This window comes from Nansenia antarctica, assembly GCF_963989245.1.
Source record: "Nansenia antarctica genome assembly, chromosome: 8".
Lineage (NCBI taxonomy): Eukaryota > Metazoa > Chordata > Actinopteri > Argentiniformes > Microstomatidae > Nansenia > Nansenia antarctica.
In genome coordinates, this window is record NC_137678.1 from 6,682,705 (window position 1) to 6,701,425 (window position 18,721).

Here is an 18,721-nt window from a genome sequence, read left to right on the forward strand (position 1 = left end):
AGGCCACCAGTATCTCCTGCTTGTTGTGTTGTTTCCTGAGGCATCTCAGGGTGTATAGCCGCTGTTGTGCCCTCTTGATGGTGCCTTTAGTGTTGTCCTTCCAGGCCAGGTCATCCCGCATGTTGTGTCCCAGGAATCGGAGGGTTGAGACTCTCTCCACGCTCTCTCCGTCGATGAGCAGGGGCTGGATCTCGGACTTTTTCCTCCTGAAGTCTACGATGAATTCCTGGGTCTTTGACTTGTTTAGCAGCAGGTTGTTAACCTTGCACAGCTTGCTCAGTTGCTCTACCTCATCCCTGTACGCCGCCTCGTCCCCCCCCGAGATACATCCCACCACGGTGGTGTCGTCTGCAAACTTTACGATGTAGTTGCTGGGGTGGACGGGGGTGAAGTCGTGGGTGTAGAGGTTGTAGAGGATGGGGCTTAGCACGCAGCTCTGGGGTGACCCAGTGCTGAGGCTGAGGGCTGTGGAGGTGTGGGGGCCCACCCGCACCCTCTGGGGGCGGTCGGTCAGGAAGTCCTTGATCCACGCACATATAGAGTGTGATAGACCCAGGTCTAGTAGTTTGGTCACTAGCCTGTCTGGAAGGATGGTGTTGAAGGCGGAGCTGAAGTCCACGAAGAGCAGTCTCGCGTAGCTGTTTCCCCTCTCCAGGTGGGATAGAGTGGCGTGGAGAGTCGTCGCTATGGCGTCCTCTGTGGACCTGTGGGCTCTGTAGGCAATTATGCACCAGATTGAATGCCTTACGCTTCCCTTGGCGATACAGAGCAGATACAGTGTCACATCCAGTTATAGCATGTAACACCATCAGATATTTACTGGTGTTACCAATGCTCCCTTGAATGTCATGAACCCTGTACACAGTTGTGGGGTTCTTGCAGCATAACATGTAAAGGTCCATATTTGTGGTTGCTTGAGCCACCAGCATTACCAGCAGGTCAGTGTCAGTTCCAACAACAACAACAACTGGTTTGATTGACTCTGCCAATGGCAGAGCAGCAGAGACTATCAATGCATCTGCATCAGCTTGTGCCTGCTTCACCTGAACACCTGCTTGACTCAGCAAGTCACTGAGCATCTCTATCAAACGCTCCTTGTTCTGGCTATTTGCTAGAAATGCTGCCTGAGTTGTTGTGGTTGGCATGTTCTGATCAAATAAGATGTCACTGGATGTGGACTTCTTTGCCCTGCGCAGTTGCTCTGCTGCCTTGGTAGAGATCATGCTGTAGCCATCAAACACAGTTACAGTACCAGCCCCATAGTGTTTCAGGATGTAGGCAATGTAGCAATGGCACACATCTCCGTAAGTAGATGGCTGTGGCCACACCACAGACTGCAACAGATGGCCTCCATCTAGAACAAACTGGCAGTTCTTTGGAATGTTAGGTTGTACAGGGGCAAATTACTTGAGAAGAGTACCTAGAACACTCTTGGTTGTCTTTCGCATGACACCATTATGAAACAGGGATGGAGGTTGAGGAGCAAGCTCATATGACATGAACTGCTCCATGTCAGAACTTGTCTTTAGGACACAGGTGATCCTGTTGAAAAGGAGACTGGGATTCACTACCATGTTTTGTCCCCTGACATTGATGGTGTTTTTATCCCCTATAGTCTTGACTTTGTCAGTGCGATGCAGTGTGATTTCTGAGAACTTTTTTCCTGTTATCCTGGAGGCTGCAGCCAGACCAATCTGGACTGCATTGTCACAATTGACGGTTGTGTCAGCTATAACACCAGTAGCTATAGACACTAGGTGATCAGGCTGGTAACCTGCAAATGGTGGATGTATCTCCAGCCACTGCATAAAGACATCATAGTCTTTGCTGTCTTTAGCCTGAGTGGATGATCGGAGATCTTTGTGTTGTTCAGAGGTAGCACTATGCACACCGGTGAACTTCTCCAAAGCATCACACATAGGGACGCAGTAAGGCAGTGCATGCCATGCACCCATTTGGTCAAGGTGCTGTCTGTTATTCCTCTACCATGGGTCATCCCTCCACTAGTTTTCAGCATCCTCATCAGGAACTGCTCAATTGTCTGGTCAGAGAAGTTGCCAGACCAGAACTCGTTGGCTCGACGGATGGTGAAGTACCCCTTTGAAGAGAACAATGTGTACTCCTCAGGTGGCATGACTTGTTGGATGGAGTTAATCTGCTGCAAGTACAGTCTTGCAGATTTGGCATATGGAAGATGACCTGCTGCATGGAAATGTGGGATCATTCCCTGCACACAGTGAAGATGAAACTTCCAGTTGCCTGTCCTTTCGGCTCTGATGAAGTTGAGCATGAGGAACACCCTAAAAAATTACTTCAAAGTTACAAATGGGCTTAAATGGTGCCTGGGCTTAATGGGTACACTATGTGAATTTTGTGTCATTGTCACATTAATGACCTTGTAATCTTGGTTAACTTTAATTTCAGCAGTGTGTCAATTGTGAATTTGGATTCCTTGTATGAGAAAACATATATTTTAACATTTTTATTGCATTTGTATTATGTTTTAAGCCTGAGATATGGAAAAATCTCCAAATAGCGGCAATTTTGGACGCCATCTTGAATATCTCAGAAAGCACAAGGGGGATTCACGGGGACTTTTAGTATGTTATTCCTAAAGGTATTCTGAACATATCCTGAAAAATTCAGCTTGTTACAAATTTGTTCCGGGTTTGACTCAATTTTGAGCTAATGCTCTTGGACTAATGAGGATGTAGCTATGTAATCAGAATGTTAGGTGGGTTTTGGGATATTACTGCTAGTTAGCTAGTTAGCTAGTTAGTTTCCAGATATTACTGGAACGTTAGCTTTGTAATCAGTGTACCAACCGTTTTATCGAAGACTTGACTGGACGTTACTGCCTGCCAACGTTGACAGAACATAGTATGACAGAACAGTCTCTTCTTCTTCTACTTCCTCATCCATACTTAAGTCATAAAACGACGTCAAGATGAACCCTTTGGAATGATACAGAACCGTTTCAGCACGTGTGAACCTCCCACGTGAGAGGATTGTCTTTTGGGAGTCTTGCTTTGAAAGTGAAGCGGTTCACCTGGCGCGTGGTGCTGTGGCTGAGGACGTTTGAGAGTAGACCTAAGCAGTCTTAAGAAAAAGCCTATAATATAATGCCCGATGTAGACACGGCTGCAGCGAGTAGGCTATGTCAACCATTAGGGGTTAATCAATGATTGAGTTGTTTCCTCTCTATGTGTTATGCTCTGCGTGATCACACCTTATTTCAGGTCATTGTTTTTTCCCCCATCCAGATACGTTTATTTTTTGTTCATTTTTAAACCAGTGTACTGTTGTGATTGTGTAGGTTCTCATGAATAGATCCACTCCACTGGACTGAAAGGAAGTCAGAAAGAAGACCAGGAAGTAGTAGTTTTAGTGAGTGGTAATGGCCTACTCTAACTACAGCAGCCTGAATAGGGCTCAGCTCACCTTTGAGTATCTACACACCAACTCGTAAGTACCATCTTGGGGAAAATACACCCAATACATACCACACATGCATCACACCCAGACCAATTCTCACGCCACCAATGTTCACTTTGCCCAACATGCCGACTTGTGTTTTGAAGGTTTTCTAGGCCTATGGAATAACTGTTTACTAATGACTGCAGTCAGGTTTTTATTTTTTATTTTTTATTTAACCTTTATTTAACCAGGCAAACATGTAAGAACAAATGATTATTTACAAATGCAGCCTGACCAAAAAGCAATGGCTCTTTGGGGTGTGGTGGTGGTACTGTATCCATTTTACCCTCAGTCTGTGACTTGCACTGCACATGATCCATAACAAGGTGACCTGCATGATTCCAAAGAAAAAACAGAGCTCTGAACATGTTACATGAACCATTTGTATGCTGGTGGATTTTGAGATGAAGCCACTCACTAGTGGTCTCCTGAGCCCAGGGCTTCACTGTCTTATCAGTGTAATCCAGAATCGTAGGGGCTCCAACACAGTTTAAAAGCTAAGTTAGAATAGACACTATGGATGACTATATGAAACCTGCTTTCTGGGCACCACTGAGTCTGAAGACAATGGAAGGATGGGGGGGGGGGGTTAGGAGGAATGACGTTGACTGCTACGGAACAATGATTGAGTACATAAAACTGAGCAACACCTGTTTAAAACCCCTGTGAACCGCTGGGATGTTATATAATTTGGTGCTGATGTTCCAAGGTCACTGCTATGTGACAGCCAGACATGAGATTCTCTTTCTATAGCTGCTGTGGCTTACAAAACAAGATTAGGATTCAGATTCACCATAGAGGCCAGGTAGAGCCTGGACATTAACACCATCAAACAATACTGCAAGGATCAACTTTATCTTATGCCACCTGGTGCATGTAAGGCCCCTATTCAATGTGCATCAGCGTACAGTGTACAGAAGCGAGCGTGGCGCAGAGGACCAAACCACAGACCATGTTATCCTGGATTGCCCGGTGTACCACCCACCCAACGGGATGCATGGTCTGTCGGTATTAGATGACGAGACGATGACGTGGCTTCTGGAGGGGTGTCCAGAAATATAGCCCGGGTGAGCCCCTCAACCAGGTCTCGGGGTGGTAAAAGGGTAGCCCCTTGGCCCCGAGCCTGGTGGAGTGGAGAGGAAAACAACTACCCATACGCCGAAGAAGAGGCGTACATCTCTTAATCATTTGGGTTAAGAGTGTAAACATAATGCAAGAGAATTCAAGAACATGGTCTAAGACTGGTATGGACCAAGGCAAATACCAGTGGCAGACCATCCCTCCTCATTGAAGTGTTTTTGTATTTCCTGTATCAAGAATGAGCTGACACTATCCATCCCCTACAATAATCAAAAGGAAAATACTAGAGTATGTTAAATGTAATGGGAGGAAGAGGTCTGACGGGCCAGATGAGACTTTTTGGGGAGGACAGGGGAACCCCGAGGAATGTCAATGAAGCCCCAGTATGCACAGGAGAGGAAACCCCTCGCAAAGTTGAAACAACTCCACGTTCGCAGGAGAGGGAAGCAGTGCTCCTGGGAATCAGTTGAGACTTGCTGCTGATATTCAAGGTGTCAATGCTGAGAGAGACAGCTAAATGTTTGTCTTCAAATCAGTCAGATGTTATGAGAGCATAATTAGAATTATGAGAATTATAATTATCAAACTGCACAAGAGAAAGTTGTTTTAATCACAAGCAGATGAATTAAACTCTGAGCTTTCTAGATACCTCGATTGAGAGAGCACACAGAGAACCCAAATGCTTCTTAATTGTGCTGGGAATCTCAGCCAGCCGCTGTGTAGCAGACGTGTATCAGCTAGACAGTGTTGGCTTCTCTGGTGCTTTGTCAACCCAAATACGCTCGGCAACAAGTAGGCCTACTACTGCGAGCAGAAGATGGAGGGTCAATACCCACCGGTCTCTGCGGAGGAGGTCAAAGGGTGATGATTGCAGCAGTGTTGGCTTTACTATTGTGCTGGAACGTCACTCCCTGGAGACATGTAAGTCCAAATGAGGATGACTAAGTAGTAAATGAAGGAAGATGCTGTGTGATGACTTTCCACAGTAAATTACAATGTACACTGAAGCCTGTTGATGGATGGATGGCGTGATGTTACTACTTTATGAGGAAGATTTTGGAGTAAGAAAAGGTTGTAGGCTTAGCACATCTTAAAAATATATTGTCAACTTCTCAAAATAATGGCTTATGTCACTTTTGAGGAGAATGATGTTTTTGTCTAAATTTCATATATTCTATATTTGGTTCAGTTTTTCTCAACTTGAAAATATGACGTACGCCATTATTTTAAGAAGGTGATGATATACAGGCTTAAGAAAAAGTGCAGATGTGATTTATCATATGAAGCCATTTTCCGCAACAATTTTTGCAACAGTCATTCAGGAGTGTTGATCTTCATTTTCTTACTACTGGACCCCTGGGTCCTACCCACTGATTTAGAGCCAACCATCACAGTACACAATCAGTCGCCCCCGCTATCCCTTACCACCACCCATAAACATTTCATACTACTTGCCCGCCTCTACCCAGACTTTCTTTGCCACTTAAATAAATGTTCAATTGAATTGACTGGTTGTTGTATGTTTCCAGGACAACCCACGAGTTTCTATTTGGAGCTCTGGCTGAGCTGGTGGACAACTCCAGGTACTAATAATGTCAATTGCTAAGGCCTTGAGTTTAATGACTCTTCTATTAACGATACACAACACTGTTCTCACTATGTATATGTGCTGCTAAATCACTTAAAATAAAACTTAGCAGTGTCAGGTTATGTTTACCCTGATCGGTCATACACCTGTCGATCATCTATCCTACAGGGATGCAAATGCAACCCGGATCGACATTTACACAGGTACGCCATGCACACACATATATATACACACACACACACACACACACACACACACACACACACTCTCCGACTCCAACACACATCTACCATCATGTTCTAACCTGTATTGCACCTCCCCTGGCTGACAGAGAAGAGACAAGACCTCCGTGGAGGCTACATGCTCAGTTTCCTGGACGATGGGACAGGAATGGATCCCAGTGAGTGCTACACTGATGTCACTCATATACAATGACTTACAATAACAGGGCTCTAACTAACAGAGACTGAGGTCCAAGTTATACTAGCATGTCTCATGGTAGGGTTAGTCTAACAAGTCAGTGCAGCATTGAACCATGCTAATCGCTGGCTCTTTCTCTACATCTCACTCACTCTCTCTCTCTCTCTCTCCATCCTTCACTCTCAGATGAAGCTACTCATGTGATTCAGTTTGGGAAGTCCAGTAAGCGAACTTCAGAGTCCACTCACATCGGCCAGTACGGCAACGGGCTAAAATCGTAAGAGACATGTGGAACTCCCAGATGAAGCTGACGGACAGACCCCACTGAATAGATGTGTTGTGTCTTTGGAGGTTATTGACTTACTGTGGTGTGTCTGTTCTTTAGGGGCTCCATGCGTATTGGGAAGGACTTCATCTTGTTCACTAAGAAGGAGAACACACTCACCTGCCTGTTCCTGTCTAGAACATTCCATGAAGAGGAGGGGCTGGATGAGGTCAGGGGTCAGCTGTAGTGGTTTAATCTGGCAATAAAGTGTAGGATGTCTTTTGTTGAATCCCAAATGGACTCCTAGCATCCAGGCACTTTATGTAGATCTGAAAGGACTGGAGAGGTGTATCCAATAGGGCCATGATTTCACTAGTTTCTGTTGTTTATACCTATTCCATTCAGTGTGTATGGCCTGTACAATAATGCTGGTTATCTTCCCTCACACCGGCAAAGAACCGTTTCGGTTTGCATTTGCAAACCAAGTCTGGAACCGGCCGCCGCGTTCAGACCGAAACTGAAAAGTTGGTTCGCAGCGGGAATCTGAAAATAGTGGTTCTCAAGCGGGAACCAAAACGTAGAACAGTCACGTCGTCAGTAGGTGTGTCATATTCTAGGCTGCAAAGACCAGCAAGAAGGAAGGAGACGAAATGGGATCTAATCTAAATCTAATCATTAGTGATCAAAACAATTATCAAAAGTTTCATCATTCTCTCTATCTTCCTCACATGCTCAGCAAACACACACACTCACACAAGCGAACGCAAATTTCGTAAGCCATTTCTATTCCAGTAATGGAGCAGCTGATTAGTAAGAGAACGCGTGTAGAAAGTGTCTTTTGTTTCGTTTCATAGAAAATAGTGTTTATTTCAGATACTGTAGTGGAAGATATTATCCTAATTTCCAGTGAAGTAGCCGCCATCTAGTTGTGACATTTTTGTTTATCCTGCCCCTTCATCACCCATCGTTGATGACGCGGATGGTTCTGGTTACACTTGTATGAACGCGTGCTGGTTCGCCAGACAGCATCAAGGTTCGGAGGTTCCCGAACACGAACGTGAACCGGAACAGTTCTTTGTCGGTGTGAAAGCCCTATGAGTGACTCCTCTGTCAGGCGATGAGGTTGGGACTCAGTAAGATGGAGATTGTCCTTTAAGCATTTGTGTAATATTCAGTTATTCCCTCCCCTGTCAGGTGATTGTGCCTCTCCCCACCTGGGAACTGAAGACCAGGCAGCCAGTCACAGCTGACCCTGAGAAGTATGCCATTGAGACAGAGCTCATTTACAAGTACTCTCCTTTTAAAACTGAACAACAGCTGATGGAGCAGTTCAACAAGATAGAAGGTAGCAGTGGTAAGTGTGTGTGTGTGTGTGTGTGTGTGTGTGTGTGTTTTGCCGGGAGGGGGGAGGGGGCAGCTGTGTGTTTTAACAGCAGTCATTTGTGTGTAGGTACTCTGGTGATCATCTATAATCTGAAGCTGATGGATACTAGAGAACCAGAGTTGGATGTAGAGACAGACCACCAGGATATTCTGATGGCTGGGACTCCAGCAGAGGGAGTGTGAGTATTAGTGTGTGTGTGTGTGTGTGTGTGTGTGTGTTTTCATGCGTGCATGATAGCATGAGGGGGAGGGGGGGGACATAAACATGAGGGGGGAAAATATATATTTTGGATAAACATTTGTACTGTAAATGTGCATGACTAACCTGTACTTAAGGTAGTGATCAAGACTATGTGTGTGTAGTGATAGCATCACTTCCATCCCCACAGTAAGCCAGAGCGGCGATCATTCCGAGCATACGCAGCTGTTCTGTACATTGACCCACGCATGAGGATCTTCATTCAAGGACACAAAGTCAGGACCAAGAGAATGTCCTTCTGCCTTTATAAACCTAGGTAACACACACACACTTCACAAAGAGGTCTTCGTGCACCTCATAGAAATCCAGGTGCACTCTATACAGTCTATACAACAACTGTGTCTGTGTGTCATCAGGGTGTATAAGTACACGTCAACTCGCTTCAAAACCCGTGCTGAGCAGGAAGTGAAGAAGGCTGACCACCTTGCTAAGATCGGTGAGTCTCCCCTCCTAAATGTCGTTGTTTGGTACCTGTACTGTAGCAATGACAATAAAGTCCATTCATTCATTCATTCATTCATTCTCCATTCGAAATAACTATTTTAACTCTCAGAACCCTTTTCTACACACTTAAACCACCTGTGCTGTTTGGCTGAATGCGTGTATGTGTCTTTCAGCTGACGAGAAGGCTCGCGAGGCGGAGAGTAAGAGTTTAGCTCTGGAGGCCAAACATGGCGATGACCTGTCCAGAGATGCACGGGTAAGAACACACACACACACACACACATACAAAACGAACCATCACATTGTTGCATGGAAGTTATTGTTCTTTCTTAATTCTATAAACATGGCAATATTTTGCAACCCACTTGCAATATCATGCCCGGTCCTCTTCCCCAGGCCATGCTGAGGAAAGCCCAGGAGTTGGCCTTGATGCTTCGTGGAGATGCCGAGATGAAGAGGAAGATCCAGGAGACCAAACAGAAGTCAGTCGAGACGATCATTTACATTTACATTTTTGGTATTTAGCAGACACCTTATTCCAAAGGGACTTATAATCGATACATTTGACTAAGCAAGTGAATCATAAATTCACCTGTCGTAGCAGGAAGAGTAATCTAGCTCAGGCCAGGGGCCATTGGCAGTCGTGAAGACAATAAAAACAATTGTTTAAATGCAAGGGTTTATTTATTTACAGAAGTCAGTCTACCTTATAAATAAACAAATAAAATTAAGCTAGTTACAACTATAAAACGTACACATCCCTACTTCTCTCTCTCTCTCTTTCTCTCTCTCTCTCTCCACCCCTCTTCCCAACGCTTCTCTTTCTCTACCCCCCTCAGAGCATTAAAGGAGCCTAAGGAGCTGAGTTTTATCTTTGGGGTGAACATCGGGCAGAGGGACCTGGATGGGATGTTTGTGTATAACTGCTCTCGCCTCATCAAACTATACGAAAAAACAGGGCCTCAACTGGAGGGAGGAATGTGAGTCACACACACACACACACGTACAGTATGTAACTGAAGAGGAAGTATGCTAACTGTGGACTCTTAATGCTTAACTCTACTATCAACTATAAATGCGTATTTCTCTGTATGTATGTCAGGGCGTGTGGAGGTGTGGTGGGGGTTGTGGATGTTCCCTACCTGGTTCTGGAGCCCACTCACAACAAGCAGGACTTTGCAGATGCTAAAGAGTACCGACATCTTCTGAAAGCCATGGGAGAACACTTAGCCCAGTACTGGAAGGATAGCAACATCGGTGAGACTCACGCAACAGCAGAGTTACACTGACACAACCCCTTAACCACTATAGAATGGTTCAAATTGTTTCTGTGTTTTGTTGTGTGTGTGTGTGTGTGTGTGTGTGTGTGTGTGTGTGTGTGTGTGTGTTGTAGCTCAGAAGGGCATTGTTAAGTTTTGGGATGAGTTTGGGTACCTGTCTGCCAGCTGGTCCTCGACCCCCTCCTCAGAGCAGAGGTACAAGAGACGCCGTGCCATGGAGATACCACACACTATACAGTGTGGTAAGTTGCACTCACGCACACAGTAACTTTCAGCACATATACAAAGACACTGATCTCCTTCTCTCCATCCCCTACAGATAAGTGTTTAAAGTGGAGGACTCTGCCATTCCAAATGGATGCAGTGGATAAACGATATCCAGACAGCTGGGTGTGTCTGATGAACCCTGACAGCACCCAGGATAGGTACACAGAGAGACTTGATTGATTGATTGATTGATTGATTGATTGATTGTACTTTATTGTCCCCGAGGGGAAATTTGTCTTGGGCATGGTACTTTCATGCTTCAAGTGCAACAGTGACGATACATACAACATACAGTAGACAAAGTAAACAACAGGACAGCAACAAACATTGAGTGACATTGGCAGGAGTTTCCACCTGGACATGGCATCATTTGGTATAAATATATATTGCACATAACCCTCCCTTCAAGTGGTGTTTTCGAATATTGCACATGGCCCTTCAAGTGGTGTCTAAGATAAAGTGCAGGTGCTGGTGATCATGTCCTAATCATCGTTTCTGCTTGAGAGAATTGATTAGTTTAATGGAGAATGGGACAAATTATAGTTTTAAGAGCTTATAGTTACATCTTGGCATGCGAAGCCTTCTACCTAGGGGGAGAACTTCGTATTCTGTGGAGAGCGGATGTTGGGGGTCTGCGATTATCTTGTTAGCCTTGTCCAGGACAGCTTTTTCATATAGTTTATTTAGGATCACATAGTCTCTTTCACCTACAATTTTCATAGCTGTTTTGTGAATGCTGACTAGTCTGTTTGCTGAATGCTGAATGCTGACTAGACACCCACTATTACATATAGTCACCTTCTTAAAAGTCACTTTTGAGGAAAATTATGTTTTTGCCTAAATATACCATATATACCATATATACTAGATTTGGTTCAGTTTATTCAGACTTTTGCAACACTTTAGAAATATGATGTAAGCCATTATTTTAAGAAGGTGACAATATGTGTATGCGCTACTGATATGATGGAACTATTGGCATCATTGTGTGTGTGTGTGTGTGTGTGTGTGTGTGTGCGTTCTGGTGTTTTAGGTGTGATGCGGCTGTGCAAAAGCAGAATGTACCGTATGGAGTTCTAAAGAAGGACAAGCAGACAACTGAGGACAAACAAAAAGAGCTCACAGATAAGATCAAACAACAGCAGGAGAAACTACAGGCACTTCAGGTAGACACACAGTTACATAAACATGCACACTCCTTTTTCAGAGGGGAACTTTCTCATGTTTGTTGATTAAATAGACTTGAGCCCAAACTGTTTTTGATGAATGGCGTAAATCTGCACCCCCTAATTGGTGTGTGTGTCTGTGTCTGTGTGTGTCTGTGTGTGTCTGTGTGTCCGTCCGTCCTCGTGTCCTCAGAAAACTAGTACTATCAGGTCTTCAGCAGATGTGCGGAAGTTACCTTTGGATGTCAGCTTGAGACCTAACACAGAGAACTCTTCTCAGGTACCTCACACTGGTACATACTCTCTCTCTTGCTTTCTAAATATAATATAATATATACATATATCAATCTCCTGTTCTCTGGGTCTCCTAGGCAACCAGGTCGTCAGAGCGAGTGACACGCCCCCGCTCTCCCCCCTTACCCGCCGTCCTCAAAAACCCCCCAAACTTCCCTCCATCCTTCAGCCGCAAACCCACTAATGTCCGGACTGCTGCTGCAGCTCCCTCTCCACCCCCTGCTCCCAAAGCTGACCTATCTAAAGCCAGAGCTGCAACAAAGCTCCCACCCCCAGCTGCAAAACCCACCCCCAAAGCACCTGCCAAGACCCCTGCCAAGCCCCCTCCACCCAGCCGCAGCTCACGGGTAAGTGTGTGGTGGAATTCATCAGCTTGCTGGGTCAGGGTTTGTTTTTGTGACTATTTGGTTTATACTTCAACCAAAAGTGTTGGCTAGGTGAACAGTAAGATCCATGAAATTGAAAAATTCACAAAAAAAAATGGCCTTTGTTGTGGCCTGGTCGAAATAGGTAGCGTAAATGCCACAGCTGGTTTCCACTTCACTCAGTTTTTTCTTGTACCTGTGATGTTCACATTCGGGTGATGCTGACTCAAATGAGTGAACAAGTTCGACGTACAGCCAGCTACATACCCGATCACAGTTGAACAATGCCGGCATATAGCTTTGGTCCGATCCACCTGTCTTTGTCCATCGTCATTGTAGGTAACCGAGAAACCGTCGTTTTCCCAAAAAGGAGATTTAAGGGAAGCTAGAGGAACTTCAAGCTCTAGTTTATCTGTGTTCGCCATAACGACTGCTAAATTACTAACGATCTCTCTGTGGCGTGTGTGCACATGCGTACTGGCTGAGATAACTTTTCTGTGCGTGATTAATATATATTTTAAAAATAAAATAGTGCTACAGAACCAACATTAGTTCTGTCCGTTTAATTTGCGTTTATTTGGGAAAATGTTAAAAATCGACTGACCATCAGGAACAAATAATCGGTTATTCTGTCCCATCCCCAGAAAGCAGTTATGGTAGTAAGGTCTCTCTGTATGTATGGTATGGTATGGTCCCTCTGCAGACTCCAGCCAAATCCTCTCCTGCCAAACCAACCACACCTGCTAGCAGCCAACGCAAGAGAGTGATAGAGCAGGAAGAGAGTGAGGAAGAGGAGGAGGAGGAGGAAGAAGAGGAAGAAGAAGAAGATAGTGAGGAAGAGGAACCACAGCTCAAGAAATCCAAGATAGCATCGGCAGTTGGGAATCGTGGTAAAGCTCTTGAGAAGGCATCTCCAGCCAAACGGGGCAAGGTGACAGAGGTATGTATGCACGCACATACATACACACACACTCAACTACTTCTCAGACTTCCAAGTGTGTTGAGAGCATACATCTTTCTCTGTTAAGACCCTGGTCAAGTCAACTGTCCAGCAGATTCAGTCTCAGTGTTGTGTTGTTTCACAGTGTCAATTCATCACATTTTCAGTTCAGTTATAGTGATGGCAAGAAGAACCTTGCTTAGCATGTATAGACAGACAGATAGACAGACCAAAAGATGGAAAGACCTATCGTTAAGGAGGAAGTAAATGAATGAGGGCACATGAAAAGGAAAAAGGATGGAGTAGTGTTAGAAGAAGAGAGAGAAGAAAAAGAAGGCTGCCTTGGCTGAGAAGAAGTGGAGGTCCTTCAAAGACAACCAAGAAAGGAGATATAAAAGCACGTCAGTCCATGACAAACGTGTCAGAAGTGAGCAGGCCTCTATTAAAGCAGAGTGACTTGGAGGGTAGTCTCTATTATGAATGTGGACTCCACTATGTATGCTAGCTGGTGCTTTCTCAAGTCCCCAAACAGTGATAGCAAATGAAGAGACGGCTAGAGTTCCACAGCTGCCCCATGGTGCAGGTCTTCATGCAACGTTGAAGTGGAACAGCAAGACTGCAGCTGCAATCAGACCCACTCTGCTGTTGACCTTGTAGGTGGTCATGCCCCCTGCCAGCACTAAGTTCCCCCAGCCTGAGAAGAAGAGTGTAACCATGGCAACATCCCGGCCGACCCCTGCGACACCGCCCCTGACTGGCAGAGCATTGCCCTCCTCCACCCCTAAACTCACCCCCACCCCACAGCCTGGGGCTAAAGCCAAGGTACACACACACATACACACACACACACACACACACACACACACACACACACACACACACACACCTTACAGCCTCCATGACCAAACCCCCCACCCTTCAGCTGAGGACCAAGGTACTCACTACTGTCTGTAACCCTCACCTTCAGCCAAGACCAAGGGCTCTTCTCCTTCTCAACTAACTCAACTACTAAGTAGAATGGGTCCTGTCTTCTACTAACTCTGCTATATATGGAATGGGTTCTCTCCAGCTCTCCTTATTGACTTGAAATGACAAGTCGGTGATGGGTCCTGTCCTTCTCCCCTAACTCTACTCTAAATGGAATGGGTCCTGCCCTACTCCTATCTACTCTTTATGGAATTGTCTCAACTCTAAATGGAATGGGTCCTCTCCTTCTCACTTTGGATTTTGGTGTCTCTTTTCTATTTCCATCCCTGTGTTTTCTACACAGACATGGTCAGGACCAGCTCCTGACAAGACACGCTGAGTGACTGTCCAGTGGATAGGTTCTGGTATAATTCTGGGTTGTGAGCGTTTTTAAATGTACTGTGTTTTCATGTATTGTGTTGTGCATCTTTCAGGTGTCTGATAGTGATGAGGGGGAGGACCCAGCAAAGGATCTGAAGAATGCTCAGAAAGGTGAGAGATGCCAGGTGGTCTACAGAGTTCCACAGCTGAACACACAGTGGGACAACAGGACTTGGGATGTACACAAATGCTTATGCTCTGAAATGCATCCATAGTCCCTGTAATGAAATTGTGTATGTGTGTACATGTGTATTATCTCCTGTAGATAAGGGTTTGCTGGTGGAGGTGCGTGTGAGTAAGGAGTGGTGCACCGGCAGAGTGGTTGCCATAGAGACCAGTAAGCAGAGTGTTCGTTGGAAGGTGAAGTTTGACTACGTGCCCAGATCCACCCCCAAGGATCGCTGGTACGGTCACTCTTAGAGAGAGAGGCATAAAGACATAAATATGTATACCTTTTCTCTGTTCTCTTACACATCTGTGTGTGTCTGTAGGGTGTTCAAGGGCAGTGAGGAGGTGAGGTTGATGCGCCCAACCTCCCCCATCACTCAGACCCCTGACACACAGCTGGAGACAGAAAAAGGAACCGCCCCCATGGAACCTGACACCTCCCAACCAGGAACCAGTCGAGAGGTGACCGACAGCCTGGTCACCATGATGAGGTAAGCTAACAATGTCATCACTGGTATTGCTGTATTGTTTGGATATGATGTAACTGCTGCTGTATGATGGTGTGTGCGTGGTGTGTCTCCAGGACACTGCTTCGTTATTTCTTTCCCCCTGATTTCCGGATCCCAAAAGATGACGTCAACAGTATGACAGCAGAGGAGCTGGTGGCCTTCCCCATGGTAAGACTGACCGCTGATTTGTACACACAACCCTTACCGTGATCCTCAGTTATAGAGATCATGGGCCCTATTATGCACTTCATCAATAAGACGAGGCGGTAGATCTAAACTTAAGACGTGGAGGCGTGGTCAAGGCCACTTTGCTATTATGCGTGCTGTAGTGGGCGCCTAAAACCCGGCGCTAAGCAAAGAAATTAGTCATGGGTGTGTTTTGGGCGTCTTCTCAATCAACCCAATCAGCGTGCCAGGTGCCATTCCCTTTAAGAACCGGCTGCGTTGAGTCATTAGCGCTATGCTATTATGGAAGTCCTAAGAAGGAGGTCAGCGCGCTTCTCTGCCTCTCCCTTCTGAAATAAAGCATTTATACTGTGACCGTAATTGACGTCTTGCCGTGGAGCCACGTGCGTGTTCATGTGTGCCCACATGCATGCGCAAACCGCGGAGGCGCGCTCGTGTTTCAAAACGTGCATGAAGTCTAAACGTAAGAACTTTTCAAACCACTTCTTAGCGATAGGAGTAAAGTCAGATCGCATAATAGCAGGGGCGCCTAGTGCACTTCATTAACATATGAACACTCCCACAATGAGCAATATATGCACGGGAGTTTTACGTCTTATGTGTGGGCGCCTATCGACACCTGCATAATAGCAGTAGCGCGTATGAAGCGCATAATAAGGGTGGCGGTAGGTCTTAACCTGGCGGTGCGTCTTAATTAACACTTAAGACGGCAAGTTAAGAAGTGCATAATAGGGCCCCTAATCTGGTCTCTCCGGCCTTTGATCTGCAAGGTTCTTAAAGCAGACAAAATCTGACAAATCATGGTGTCATGGAGGTGAGGTTCCAAATGGAAAAAGGGTTGAAAAAAAATCCCTCGGATGTTTTCATAATTCGACTAGGTCAGTTTTAAGTTTCATTTGGTTTCTTCAAATTTCTTCACACAATCATTGCCCATCGCTCGCGAGGTAGATGACAGCAAGCATACGGAAGAAGTGGAAGTTAGAGGGAACGCATGTGGAGAAGCTAAACAAAGCTGATTTGACAGAGTGAATGCAAACAGAAGAGATGGATTATCACGAATGGAAGAGATGCATGCGTGCAATAATGTATCTGTATCTAATCCTGTCTGTGTGTCCCTGTAGAAGGAGTATTTTCAACAGTACGAGTTGGGTCTCCAGTCATTGTGTAACTGGTACCAGAGCAGAGCTGATGCCAGGGCCAAAGCTGTGGAGGAGAAGAGCAGCAGTGCTGAGACTAAGTTGAGGGAGGCCGATGAGAAACTACAGAAACTACGAACCAACATTGTAGCTCTGCTACAGAAAGTACAGGAGGTAGTTATACACACACTGTCTCTCAGACTTACTTACATACACACACACACACACACACACACACACACACACATATATACAGTCATACGCTGAACACTAATGTCTCTTCTTCCCTCCTGTAGGACTTTGACATAAACACAGGTGATGAACTGGACGCTTACATAGAAGGCTTGCTCACCGAGGGAGATTAGAAAAGAGAAGAGGAGAGAAGAATGAACAGAGACAAACACAGACAAAGAGTCTCCACTCAGTTCCTTACTCGCAAGACAGCTCTCCACTCTATTTCATTCTAGACTCTGGTTGTGCTTCCGTTCATATAGGGTGAGGGTGTCCATGTTTGTGGGGCAAAAGGTGTGGCCGATACATGCACAGTTCCCTGAGCATCTGAGGATGACCTCTGTTTGGTTTGTTTTTTATAAAACTGCAGTATCTTTATCTTTCTGTTTCTGTTAAGTTAGCATCTCCATCCTCTCTGGGTTTGTACAGGTTTTATGTTGGTCCGACTGAGACTAGCCCATTAGCGTGTAGCGCATGTCTCATTTTAGTCCTTTTATATAGCCGTTATGTATGCTAATCTGTATTAAACCAAGAAGTCTTGATTGACTGTAGAACAAAACAGTCTTGAATAGGTTATCCCAGTATTCCCAGCCCAGACCAGTTCTAAAGCTTATTTTTCTTACTGCGTTTTATCAGTATCATTATTCCCCCAATATTTCATCTTGTCATCTTGATGTGACTGTTCACTGTGTTCATTTTGGTCTGAAAGTGATTGTCTGGATTTCAACTAACTGGCTTTTCTGTTTTGAGTTATTTAAAATTATTTGTTCATAGAAAGTTTTATTAAAAGATGGACATGTTGGCTGAACAAAAGATGCTGTATTTTTGACTAATCTCTATATGAAGCAACAATAAAAACAGGTTCCCAGACAACTTTACTACATGCTTATTATGTTATGTCATTACGTTGTCACTACATATAAACATCTTGAATATCATATGCATTATTACTGTGAAGTGAAGGACTGAAGTGAGTGTCGAAGCCCAAGTCTTCGAATGTCAGAGGTAATGTAGAATAGTTAGTGTGCGTATTAAGTTTTGAATCTTGTAAAACAAAGGATGGTTCAGGGGCTCCCTACGTTACCAGCTTTGCCGAATGGCAAGGCAAGTTTATTTGTATAGCACATATCATACAACAAGGGGCAATTCAAAGTGCTTTACATACATTATTTAAAAATACAGCAAGAGGAGCATAAGAAAATAAAAATGACAATGAATAAAAGCAAATATAAGAAGTAAATAGATAAATCATTTAAAAAGACAATAGTTAATGGAAAAAAGACATTGATAGAAGTGTTTGTGTTTAATCATAACTGGTGCAAAACATGAAGGTTTTTAGCTTAGATTTAAATATTTTAAGGGTTTGGGCCTGTTTGATTTCTTCAGGGAGATTGTTCCAGGAGCATGCAGCTGTGTGACTGAAAGCTGCTGCACCGTGTTTTGTTTTTACTCTTGGAATTATTAGCTGATTAGTCTCAGCTGACCTTATAGGGACCTTGCGGGAATATAGGGTGGGAGGAGATCTGATATGTATTTTGGTCCAAGACCATTTTGTGATTTGTATGTAATTAGGAGGATTTTGAATTCAATTCTCTGAGAGACTGGTAGCCAGTGCAGGGATCTCAGGATTGGTGTAATGTGTTTTTGTTAGGAACCTAGCAGCAGCGTTTTGGATGAGCTGCAATTTACGAACAGCTCCTTTAGATAGGCCTGTTAGTAGACCATTACAATAATAGAGACTACTCGGAACAAATGCATGGATGAGTTTTTCAAGGTCTTGCTTGGACATGAAACCTCTCATTCTTGTTATGTTTTTCAGGTGATAGTAGGCTGATTTAGTTATCGAATTTATGTGGCTGTTGATGTTTAGATCGGAGTCTAGAATTACACCAAGATTTCTGACCTGTTTTTTAGTT

The 18,721-nt window shown here is 44.7% G+C and overlaps 1 protein-coding gene across 1 annotated transcript; it reads left to right on the plus strand.

Moving 5' to 3' along the window:
* Positions 1 to 3,397: 3,397 nt before the first annotated feature.
* Positions 3,398 to 16,939, plus strand: LOC308164621 (ATPase MORC2A-like; the record flags this gene model as incomplete). Its single annotated transcript, XM_080538692.1, has 27 exons — positions 3,398 to 3,465; positions 6,087 to 6,140; positions 6,314 to 6,348; positions 6,477 to 6,545; positions 6,752 to 6,842; positions 6,951 to 7,059; positions 8,025 to 8,184; positions 8,281 to 8,392; positions 8,603 to 8,728; positions 8,829 to 8,908; positions 9,090 to 9,172; positions 9,313 to 9,398; positions 9,756 to 9,896; positions 10,019 to 10,173; positions 10,310 to 10,438; positions 10,516 to 10,621; positions 11,497 to 11,629; positions 11,823 to 11,909; positions 12,001 to 12,270; positions 12,992 to 13,228; positions 13,886 to 14,050; positions 14,629 to 14,686; positions 14,841 to 14,979; positions 15,067 to 15,234; positions 15,327 to 15,420; positions 16,560 to 16,748; positions 16,871 to 16,939. The coding sequence occupies 27 exons, from the start codon at positions 3,398 to 3,400 to the stop codon at positions 16,937 to 16,939; spliced, it is 3,213 nt and encodes a 1,070-aa protein (XP_080394818.1).
* Between the last annotated feature and the right edge of the window lie 1,782 nt (positions 16,940 to 18,721).